This window comes from Otolemur garnettii, unplaced genomic scaffold, assembly GCF_000181295.1.
Source record: "Otolemur garnettii isolate 467f Iridium unplaced genomic scaffold, OtoGar3 scaffold00285, whole genome shotgun sequence".
NCBI classification, from domain to species: domain Eukaryota; kingdom Metazoa; phylum Chordata; class Mammalia; order Primates; family Galagidae; genus Otolemur; species Otolemur garnettii.
This window is the reverse complement of record NW_003852680.1, coordinates 555579-567651: the sequence shown is the minus strand read 5'-3', so window position 1 is coordinate 567651 and position 12073 is coordinate 555579. Positions and strand designations below refer to the sequence as shown.

Sequence of the window (12073 nt, the reverse complement as noted above, 5' to 3'; positions counted from 1 at the left end):
TTTTTTGGAGACAGAGTCTTGCTCTGTTGCCTTGACTAGAGTACAGTGGTATCTTCAGAGCTCACAGCAACTTCAAATTCCTGGACTCAGGCAATCCTCCTGCCTCAGCCTCGCAGGTAGCTGGGATTATAGATGTATGTCATCACACATCTGGCTAAGTTTTTTATTTTTTTGTAGAAATGGGGTCTCTCAATCAGGCTGGTCTTGAACTCCTGACCTCAGAGATCATCCCACCCTGGTGTCCCAGAGTGCTATGTTGACAAGCTTGAGCCATGCATCTGGCCCATTTCTCCTATTAATTTGTTGTTTGTGAATTGCTTTGTGGTGAACCTTTGGAGGGCAGAATGGGAAATTTTCTCCTGGTCCCTGCACCATTCCCTAGCATACCACTCTTCAGATCCTTAGAATCTCAAAAGGGTCATTTTTTTGGTATGATAATGAGTTATATGGTGTCTGAGACCCCCTTGGTAGCTTCTGGATGCAGCTGGTCACTGGAAAGACCAAGGCAGGATTAGAGGGTTGGGACTTCCCATCCTACCCACAACCTCCCAGGAGGAAGAGGGGCTGAATATTGAGTTGATTTAATCAATCATGCTTATGTAATGAAGCCTCCACAAAAATCCAAAAAGACAGGATTTTGGAGAGCTTCCAGACAGTTCAACATGTGTTCCTGGTGGGTGACCCACTGGAGAGGGCATGGAAGCTCTGCGCCTTTCCCTGCACCCTGCCCTCTACATGTCTTCATCTGTATCCTTTGTGATATCTTTTATAATAAACCAAAAGTGTTTATTTATAGCACTATTTATTTATAATAAAGCAAAAGTGCTTCTCTGAATTTTGTGAGTTGCTGTAGCAAATTAATTAAACCCAAGGAGAGGTGGTGGGATCCCTGATTTGTAGCCAATCAGGTCGAGAGCATATGTAAAATCACCAGGAGTGGTGGCTCATGCTTGAACTCCTAGCACTCTGGGATGCCGAGGTAGAGGATCACTTGAGCTTAGGAGTTTGGAAACAGCCTGCACAAGAGTAAGACTCCATCTCTACTAAAAATGGAAAAGTTAGCCAGGTGTTGTGGTGGGCACCTGTAGTCCCAGCTACTTGGGAGGCTGAGGGAAGAGGATTGCTTGACCCCAGGAGTTTGAGGTTGCTGTGAGCCCTGACGATGCCACAGTATGCTAGCCTGGGCAACAAAGTGAGACTCTGCAAAAGAAAAAAAAAAAAAAGGCAAGTAAACCACTTGCAACTGGTATTCAGGTAGGTAGTGTTAGGACTGATTGGAATTAGAGGACATCCAACCGTTGTCCACTGCAAAATTGACCGCTTTCTTAGTGTATGGGGGAGAAGTCTGTTTCTAGGAAAGGTGTGTAGAAAGAGTCCATTAGCTCTAGAGGCTCAAATCAGTTCATAGGTGGAGATGCTAGTACTAGGCAAGTGTTCATTCGAGAGCATCGAATGAACTGTTTCTGAATGTAAAAGAAAATAGAAATTCTTTAGAAACAGTTCTAATCTTACAGGAGTAAACTGGAGACTCCTCTCCATACTCCTTTTCCCGCCCCTGTTTTGTCTGTATCCAGATTTCCTCTTACTATCTGCAACCTTTTTTTTCCAGTGACAGGACAGAGTTTATTGACAGAAAGATTAACAGAAAGATTGATAAAAGCAAAAGAGGAGGAAGCAAGGGAAGGGGAACAGAACCTCAGGCAGTGGAGGGAGAGAACCCAAGGGGAAGTGCCAAGCTATCTGCAATTTGCCCAAGACAAAGCAGCACTAGTTTCAGAAGCTCCTTGCACAGCTGGCCTTAGTGCTCTGGGAAAAAGGCCTGTCCTAACCCAAGTATCCTATCTGAACCACTGAGACCCCAGGGGGAATTCCTAGGATCAATTTTATTTCCAAGGTACTAGGGAGGCTCACAGGGATTTCGGGGATGCCAAGTATGGAAGCGGCCTTACCCTGTACCATTTTGGTTAGGTTGTGGTGACATGATTTGTTATTGACTCCCGCTAGGGCTTTCCTCGGACACCCTTAGCCCCACTCCCGGTCTTCCCCCAGCTCCCGGAGTCCCTGGATCCCCTCCCGCCCCATTCTGCGCCTCCCAGCAGGGACTAAGGCCCCAGCCTCACCCGCCTCGCCGCTGTCCAATTACTACACTGTGCCGCATCGGCCCCGCCCATTAGGCTTGTCCCGCCCTCCTGGCCCCACCAAAAAACCCGCCGCCGCTGCCGCGCCTCCCAGCTCACTGCGGCCTGGCTCCGCCCAGGTAACACGTCACCGCTGCGCGACGTTGCGCGGGCAGCTTACGTATGGGCTGTGGGACTAAAGTATCGCTGGTTCGGATTTCTGTTGTGACCCTCTGCGTGGCCTTGTTACAGGCCTCAGTTTCCCACGTGCCATTAGGGTCCTGCACTGCCAGTCCTCAAGGCTTCTCCGTAGCGACGGTGGCGGCCGCAGGTTGACTCCTCGTGCGGGCGAGCAGCAGTCTCCCGGGCGGGAGGCTAGGAAGGAGCTGGGGGTCCATCTGAACCAGGACCCTGTCCCTCTGGGGTCGAGGGGGTTGGAGGTGGGGAAGGGGGTGGGGCTGCACTTGTTCTCGTGGGGTCTAGCGGGAGAGAGGCCAAGAAGAGAGCAGAGGGGTGCACGTGTCTCGGATTCCTGGAAGGAGATGAGAGAGGCAGAGGCTTTCCCACAAGACCCACCCTGGGCAGTCCCTGGGTTTCTGTCCTGGTGAGGTCGAGAGGGAGGGAGGTGGTGAACCAAGGCCTCTGAGCAGGATTTCCATTTTAGAGACAACAGGATTCTTCCTTTCTGGTCCCCTCCTTAGTTAGGGAACCCTTGCACTCTACCAAGGACTCCTTGCCCTCGGTCACCGTGCAGTCTTATTTCCTGGAGTCTGTGTGTAGGAAACGCTTGGCTTTCATGTCGGCTACCTCAGCACAGGCTCCCCTGGGAATCGGGGAACATAACCACGCAGTCCTGGGCCGTTTTCTCCTTCTGTAAACAGGTGTGATAATCCTCACCTCACTGGGTTTTTATGAAAACTAGCAACGATCTTAGAAAGCAATGTGTGAGCCAAGCTCTACCATTTAGAGCTGCAGTCTATTTAGAACTGTTTCCCTGGCTTGGTAACCCACTAGAAGGGACAGCCTGTGCCCTGCCACAGACTGACTCAGAATCTCTGCTTTTAGAAAAATCTCTCCAGGTGATTCTAATCTGAGAAAGCCAGAGGGTTACTGGAAGAGGGTAGCAAGTTACCCAGTGATTTCATGCATGTTGGAGGTGGACTGGGGTCTGTAGCTTCGTTCTGGGTTGGGATTTAATGAGGACCAATTAGGTGGAAGAAATTTCTTTATAAAAGATCTCTTCTTTCCTTGCCCAGCAGGTTGCACACCAGCACCCGTTACTGACCACTTCCACGTGCCACTGGGGCTCTGAGGAGGAATGACAACTGTGGGCTGCCTGCTTAGGTAAGCATGGACTTAGAGGCCTCTCAGGTTTACTGTCAAAGGCTACCCCAGGGAACCCTCCTCTTGTCATCAGGAGAGGGCTATTCTAAGCTTGCTGTTGGCCTCTGTCCTCAGTGCTGGAAGACTGTACCCTTGTTCATGCCTAGAAGTCTATTTAAGGTGCTGGAGCTAGTGCTGCTCTGACTATGCCTCAGAAACCCCCAGGCAAATCCTGCCCCTGACATGGATCACTAACTCTGTTAAATGTTTCCTGAGGCCTGGCAGTGACCCACATCTGCCCCAGCACTATCCACTGACCATACGTGTGTGTGTGTTTGTTTGCAGCCTGCTGAGGCAGAGCACTGTAAAGGCAGCTGGCCCCACACCCTGTCACCTGCACACATCTTCCTGGTGGGCTGACAGCAGCAGGGCCTCGCTTACTCGTGTGCGCCGCCAGGCCTATGCACGCCTCTACCCAGTGTTGCTGGTCAGGCAGGATGGCTCCACCATCCATATCCGCTACAGGGAACCACGGCGCATACTGGCGGTGAGCTTCTGCACCAGGCATTCCCTGATGCCTGGCTAGGGCCCAAGGCCAGGCGGCTGGGATAGTGGCCAGGCAGCTTGGGATGGACAGGTGGCTGCAGGGAGAGGAGAACAGGTTGTTGTGGGGGAGCGGGGTGAAAGCTCAGAACTCACTCCAAGCAGCAACGTCAGATAAGATTAACGAGTTGGCTCAGCGCCTGTAGCTCAAGTGGCTAAGGCACCAGCTGCATACACCAGAGCTGGCAGGTTCAAATCTAGCCTGGGCCTGCCAAACAGCAATGACAACTGCAACCAAAAAATGGCTGGGCATTGTGGCGGGCGCCTGTAGTCCCAGCTGCTTGGGAGGCTGAGGCAAGAGAATCACTTAAGCCTACGAGTTGGAGTTTGCTGTGAGCTGCAATGCCATGGCACTCTACCCAGGGCAACAGCTTGAGACTCTGTCTCCAAAAATATATATATATACACACACACACACATATATATATATATATACATATATATATAGAAAGGCTGAGTGCAGTGGCTGACACCTATAATCCTAACACTCTGGGAAGCTGAGGTAGGTGGATTACTTGAGCTCTGGAATTTGAGACCATCCTGATCCAGAGCAAGACCTTGTGTCTAAAAATAGCTGGGTATTGTGGTGGGTGCCTCTAGTCCTGGCTCTTGGGAGTCTGAGGCAAGAGAATTACTTGAGCCCAAGAGTTTGAGGTTGCTATGAGTTATAACACCATAGCAATCTACCAACGGTGACAAAGTGAGACAGTCTCAAAAAAAAAAACAAAAACAGAAAGTACAAAAAAATTTTTTTTTCTTAGAATGAAAGCTCTGAAGGGAGACAAAGTCCAAAGTCCCAAGCCACACTGGTGCTTTTGACCTCTCCTGCAGATGCCTATAGATTTGGATACCCTGTCCCCTGAGGAACGCCGGGCCAGATTACGGAAACGAGAGGCTCACCTCCAGCCCAGAAAGGAGTACGAGGAGGAGCCCAGTGATGACTTTGATGTGGAGCGCTACCGGCAGTTCTGGACCAAGACCAAGAAATGACCGTGGCTGGATTGGCAAGAAGTTGCCTCAGGGATCTGCTAGGACTGGATGGTATCTTTTGTTAAATGACACTTTCTGGAAGCCATTGCTTCAAGTCTCTGTGTCTTCTTCCCTCTTGGTATGCAGCTTTCCTCTCTGAAAAGCACCAGCTCAGGTGCACAGAGGCTTCAGGATTGGTTTAGGTTAAACCTGCAGGTTTAGGACACCGCTTCAGGGCTGTGGTGCATACAGACAGCTTGGCAGGAGACACTTAATACTCTGCAGCCCAGTTACTGAGCTCTTGACTGCATAGCAGTGCTTGGGTGGTGATTAGGACCCAGACACCATCCTCAGCCAGGCAGACATGAATCATTCAGAACCATCCAGACCATAGCAGGCCACATCAGTGCCCAGGCTGCCTTGGGTTGGTGAAGGAGGGCAAGGTCCTGCCCCTCCAAGGGCTCCCAGGGGAACAGCCAGCCCTGGTTGTCCCTGCCTCCTTAATAGAGTCTGCAGAGCACTGTAGTTACATGCAGCCAGAGCATATCCAAACACCCCAGTTGCAGTTGCCCAGGGGTTGATGTCGCTAGACATGGGAGTGTACTTTCCAAACTCATATACCAAACACAGGCTTAGGATATTGCAGGAGGCTGGGCTGCTCTTTTTTCCCATCCTGGGGCACTTCAGGTCTCCTCCTTACCACACCTCTGTGCCTTGGGGCTGCCTTTTTTCGTATCCTGGGGCATGTCAGGCCCTGTGGCTGCTTTTGAGGATCCTGGCTCTTGGGCTGTGTCTCCTGAAGATCCAACTCTGTTTTGGTGGGTAGCTTTCTAGGGTAATGGAGTAGTTGGATTTACTGTCTAGGGTCACCCTCCAGTAATAAGGCTTGTGGTTGTGAGCAGCTAAGCAGGCCCCCATCTTACAGACCCTGTTCTGGCCCCTCTGTCTTCCCTCTTGTCCTCAGCTCCACTGAGCAGATCCTCATGAGGATGCCCCTACCCCTGCATCTGTCCCCGTGACTCAGCAGTGCCTGACCTGGCCCGCAAGAAACACTGCTCTGTGCCCCTGAGAACCTTCCTGGGAGTCACCTGGTTATTCTCTGTGTACCTCCTGTGGGCTGCAGGACAGGACTCTATGCCATGCACGCCATGCAGCTGTCCCCCTTAGGACATGTGATTTATGTTCCTACATGTGGATGAAGGCTCATCCTGGTGCCTTCAGTAGGAAAGCACAGGGTATCAATTCATTGAGTAAATGAGTGAAGGAGTTCCCACAAGAGAGTGCTCCAGACCTTCCCAGAATGGGGCCAGTTAGGATTCCAAAGAATCACTGAACACCAGGGTAATTAGCCCAGGGGTACAGGGGTGGGGAACCAGCAGCTTTAAAGCTGCATGTGGTGTTTTGACTAAAATCAAATTTTATAGAGCAAATACTTGTATCTTTATTAATACATTTTTGTTCTTTTATATTTTCATTTTATGATTATTATTATTTTTTTGAGACAGAGTCTCAAGCTGTTGCCCTGGGTAGAGTGCTGTAGCATCACAACTCACGACAACCTCAAACTTTTTTTTTTTTTTCACACACAAGTCTAACTTTATCAACCTCAGTAGAGTGCTGGGATGTCACTGCTCACAGCAACCTACACCTCCTGGGCTTAGGCGATTCTCTTGTTTCAGTCTCCCGAATAGCTGGGACTACAGGTGCCCACCATGATGCCTGGCTATTTTTGTTGTTGCAGTTTGACCGGGGCTGAGTTTGAACCTGCCACCCTCAGTATATGGGGCTGGTGCTCTACCTCAAACTCTTGGGCTCAAGCGAGTCTCTTGCCTCAGCCTCCCAAGTAGCTGGGACTACAGGCGCCCACCACAATGTCTGGCTTTTTTTTTTTTTCGTAGTTGTCATTTGGCAGGCCTGGGCTAGATTTGAATCCGCCAGCTCTGGTGTATGTGGCTGGTGCCTTAGCCGCTTGAGCTATAGGTGCCAAGCCTTGTTGTTGCAGTTGTTTTTAGCTGGCCTGGGCTGTGTTCGAACCCACAGCCTCAGTGTATGTGGCTGGCACCCTTAACCACTAAGCTATGGGCACTGCCTCATTTTATTTTTAAAATAGACATATTTAAAATACAAAGGAATTGGCTTGGCGCCCATAGCACAGTGGTTATGGCACCGGCCTCACACACTGAGGCTGGCAGGTTTGAACCCAGCCCAGGCCTGCTAAACAACAATGACAACTGCAAGAACAACAACAAAAAAAAGAGCTGGGCATTGTGATGGGCACCTGTAGTCCCAGCTACTTGGAAGACTGAGGCAAGAGAATCACTTAAGCCCAAGAGTTGGAGGTTGCTGTGGGCTGTGATGCGATAGTACTATACCAAGGGCGACCTAATGAAACTCTTTTTTCAAGAAAAAAATACAAAAGAATAAGTTTCAGTGAAATAATCCTCCCAGATTGACTGGCATAATTAGAACATTAGTAACCCATAAGGATAAATTGACGGCTGCCATGCTCATGATTTATTGATTTATTTCTAACTCACCTGCCTGCCTGGTGCCACTGCCTCTTGGGGCTTGTTGGCAACAGTTTATGGGGGGTCAAGTACACCAGTCTATTATCAGCTTTTTTTTTTTGAGACAGAATCTCAAGCTGTCACCCTGGGAATGCCATGGCGTCACAGCTCACACAACCTCAAACTCAGGCTTAAGCAATTCTCTTGCCTCAGCCTCCCAAGTAGCTGGGACTACAGGCATTCTCCACAATGTCCAGCTATTTTTTTGTTGTGGTTGTCTTTGTGTTTAGCTGGCCTGGACCGGGTTCAAACCTGCCAGCCTCAGTGTATGTGGCCAGCGCCCACCCACTGAGGTACACTGCCTGTTACCAGCTTTAGACAGTGGTGCACTCTGTTTCTATTTAAAGTAGAATTTGTGAATAGTTGCACAGCTCAACGGTATTTTTTTTTTGTCATGTCAAAGATCAAGAGAATACTGAAGGAAGAAAACAGATTTTTTAACGAGTACTGGGAATTGCAATATTATTATTATCATTATTATTGAGACAGAGTCTGTCTCATTGTGTTGCCTCAGCCTAGCTCACAGCAACCTCAAACTCCTGGGTTTAAGTGATTCTCCTGCCTCAGCCTCCTGAGTAGCTGGGACTACAGGCACCTATCACAACACCTGGCTAAAGGATCACAATATTTTAGACTAGGGAGTGGTGTGAAAGGCTGTAGTATGTAAATAAAACGATGAAAAGCAAAACCCAAGAATTCTTTCAAGCAGCAATAAAACCTGGAGATAATGCCACTGAAGCAACTTAAAAAGTAGGTTATGTATTCAAGAAAAAAGGGAAGCCGTTCAGTGTTATAGAATTGTGAAGAATAGGGTGTTGAAGTTATAGGATACTTAGACTGTGATAAGTTTCAAAGTACATACAACTGCCTCTTTCAAGAAGAACCAAAACTGATAGGCAGTATGAAATAGCCTTCATCATGCAATACTTCAAAAGGAAAATATGTATTACTCATCATTGTGGATGAATCAACTGATAATAGCAACTCAGGTTTAATACTTCATTTGGGTCATAATGGAAGATTTTTTTCTTTGCTTCAAAGAGTTACTCACTTTGGGTACTCTTGCAAACAGCAGGTGGGAAATAGATACGGTGAACAACTTTTCAGATAAATGTCACGAAGTTGGACTGAATTTGGTAAATTTAGTGAGTGTATGTGCAGACAGATGGTGCACCTTCCACCACAGAAAAACAAAGGGTTTATTACACAGATCAAAAGAAACATGTTAACAGATCTAGATGCTCTCATTTCATTGTATCCTGCATCAGCAAAATACCTGCTAATGCTACTCTTTTTTTTTTGGACAGAGTCTCATTTTGTCACCCTTGGTAGAGTGCTGTGTTGTCATAGCTCACAGGAACCTCAAACTCTTGGGCTCAAGCAAGTCTCTTGCCTCAGTCTCCTGAGTAGCCAGGACTAGAGGTACCCGCCACATTGCCCAGCTATTTTTAGAGATGGGGTCTCTAGCTCACGTTGGTCTGGAACTGGTGAGCTCAAGCAATCTGCCCACCTTGGCTTCCCAAAGTGCAGGGATTACAGGCTTGGGCCACTGCCCCTGGCTAAACCTACTATTTTGAGTGACACTTTGTCACAAGTTATAAATATTGTTAACTATCTTGGTGCAAATGCAGCACAGCATCATCAGCTGGGTAACATGCTAAAGTTGAATGATGAGGTGGATTTATAGTACCATTCTGAAGTTCATTAAGCTGTCTCAGGGTCAGGTATTCACTAACATTTTCTCTCTGCCAGAACACATAGTTTTGATGAAGAACAGAATCAGGAATGTGAATTGTGTTTTTAGTTTCATAAGGCTTTTAATTTGTGAGTTTTTAAATTGTTCTTCTCCCTTTCTACTATTATGCCTTAAATAAGCTAGGAACCCTAAAAGCAATGTGAATTATTGAAAGATAATAACAGGAATGCAGCATTTCTGTGTGATGTGTTAAATCAGAATGACTTGAAAATTTTAACTAAGTCTGCATATGAAAAATCTAAGCATTTTGAAAGAAAATTATTGCTTTTAAAACACCTCTTCAAAAGGAAATTTCAAATGAGTATTTTCCCCAGTTAGCAAAGGTCATTGATGAACAGGATGATATATGCAAATCATTTGAATACACAGCTATATAGACCTGCTAATTGAGAATACGGTAAAAGGTTCACCAACTTTGAGAATTGTGACACCGCATTCAAATTAGCATATCAGCCTCACCTAGTTGATGTTACCAAAGCATCTATAGAACTACAGATGGAATTGATTGAGTTCTCAGCAGATGACATGTTAAAGTCATTGTTGGATGCTAAGAAAAATCCAATGGAAACATAGAAAAATGCAGTTGAATACCCACGCCTTCAGCACCATGCCCACAAAATGATTTCTTGCTGCAAATCTACATTCTCCTACCTCACCTAAGTCATTATACCCTTATGGTCACAAATGATTGTTACCCACCTACAGAATCAACTAAAACTGTGGACCTCCATGCTGCAATCAAATATTCAAATGCTTTCCAACAAAAACAGACACAACAAAGTCATTAAAAGGTTATTTAACTTTAAAATTAACAAATACCTTTCATTTTTCAAAATTATTATGTACATAGATTTTTATAAAATAATGTACATTTTTAGGCATATCTAATTGAAGATTTTTGAATGTGGCCTTACTTGATCATAGCTAAATTAATGTGGCCTTCCAATGTGTGAAGTTCCTCACTCAAGGTGGGTGAATTGCTTGAGCTCAGGAGTTCAAGACCATTCTGAGTAAGAGTGAGACCCCCATTTCTAAAAAAATAGCTGAGTGTTGTGGAAGCCTAAAGTCCCAGCTACTCGGTAGGCTGAGGCAAGAGAATCACTTGAGCCTAGGAGTTTGAAGTTGCTATGAGCTATGACACCATGGCACTCTACCAAGGGTCTCAAAGGGAGACTGTCTTACACACATATACATGCACACACAAAGTTTTACTACTCAGCCATTAAAAAAATGGTGATCTTTTATAACCACCTGGCTGGAACTAGAGCCCATTCTTCTAAGTGAGGTGTCACAAGAATGGAAAAACAGCGCTCACCCCCGTAACCCTAGCACTCTGGGAGGCCAGGGCAAACGGATTGCTTGAGCTCAGGAGTCTGCTAAAAAAAGAAAAACTAGTTGCCAGTGCAGTGGCTCATTCCTGTAATCCTAACTCTGGGAGGCTGAGTGGATGGATTGTTCTGAGCTCACAGGTTCCAGTCCAGCATGAGCCAGAGCAAGACCCCATCTCTGAAAATAGCTGATGTTTTAGCGCCTGTAGTCCCAGCAGCTACTCAGGAGGCTGAGGCAGAAGAATCACTTGAGCCTAAGAGTTGGAGGTTGCAGTGAGCTATGATGCCACAGCATTCTATCAAGGGTGACAAAGTGAGACTGTGTCTCAAAAAAGAAAAAAGAAAAAAAATCTAGCCTGGGGTAGGAACGAAGGCCTGAAGTATGAAGGCTGAAGCAGGATTGCTCAGGCCTAAGAGATGTTGCTGTGAGCTATGACCCCATCGCTCTATGGAGAGTGACAGAGTGAGACTTTCCAAAAAAAAAAGAAAAACACCTCATGTTCTTGATACTAAATTGGAACTAGTAGATTAATGCTCATGTGCACATATGGAAGCAAAACTCAAGGGAAATCAAGCGAGGGGGAGGGGGAAAGAGGGGCTGGGTAAATTCACACCTAACAGGTGCAATGCATATATTCGGGGTGAAGGACAAAGTCACAACATTGACTTAAAATCTACAAATGCAATTTATGTAACCGTATGATACTCTGAAATAAAGAAATAAGTTAAACATATTTTGCAAAGAAATAAAATATTATGTAATAGGGAGGAATGTTTTAAGCTCAAACCAAAACACAGCGACTCAAAAGAGCTGTTAAAAAAAATGATGGCCTTGGGCGTCACCTGTGGCTCAGTGAGTAGGGCGCCAGCCCCCTATACCAAGGGTGGTGGGTTTGAACCCGCCCGGCCAAACTGCCACAAAAAAATAGCCAGGCGTTTTGGTGGGCGCCTGTAGTCCCAGCTACTTGGGAGGCTGAGGCAGGAGAATAGCCTAAGCCCAAGAGCTGGAGGTTGCTGTGAGCTGTGACGCCACAGCACTCTACCAGGGAGACAAAGTGAGACTCTGTCGCTTAAAAAATAAATAAAAAATAAAAAAAATAATCGATGGCCTTTAGCTGCTTTAACCCTGCACGGCCTTAAGTCTTTTTAATAATTTAGAAACTATTGTCACAGAGTCTGTTTTGTAGGTCTTATGATTTATGTTTCAATATTGATACTGGTCATTTGCATTTAAACTCTAAAAGGGGGGCGGTATAGCGAGGCGTGTCCGTTCCTCCCTTCCCTTCAGGGCTGAAACTCGAGTTTAAGGTTTGTCTGTGGCCCTCTTGGCCAAGAGTGGCTCCGTTTAGTTGGGATGGGGCTTGGAACTTTATTAAGGTGACCAGATTTTAACGTTGGTAAAGCGGGACA

The 12073-nt window shown here is 46.7% G+C and overlaps 1 protein-coding gene across 4 annotated transcripts; it reads left to right on the top strand.

The window, feature by feature from the left end:
* The first annotated feature begins 2290 nt into the window (after nt 1-2290).
* MRPL55 (mitochondrial ribosomal protein L55) lies at nt 2291-5117 on the top strand. 4 transcript variants are annotated; one of them, XM_012813631.2, is made up of 4 exons: nt 2291-2448; nt 3377-3461; nt 3786-3987; nt 4875-5117. In XM_012813631.2, the coding sequence occupies exons 2-4, from the start codon at nt 3436-3438 to the stop codon at nt 5031-5033; spliced, it is 387 nt and encodes a 128-aa protein (XP_012669085.1). In that variant the 5' UTR covers nt 2291-2448; nt 3377-3435; the 3' UTR covers nt 5034-5117. The 4 variants fall into 4 exon arrangements, with proteins under 4 accessions (XP_012669085.1, XP_023364639.1, XP_023364638.1 ...); XM_023508871.1 differs by lacking the exon at nt 2291-2448 and adding an exon at nt 2458-2557; XM_023508870.1 differs by lacking the exon at nt 2291-2448 and adding an exon at nt 2587-2998.
* Nucleotides 5118-12073: the final 6956 nt, after the last annotated feature.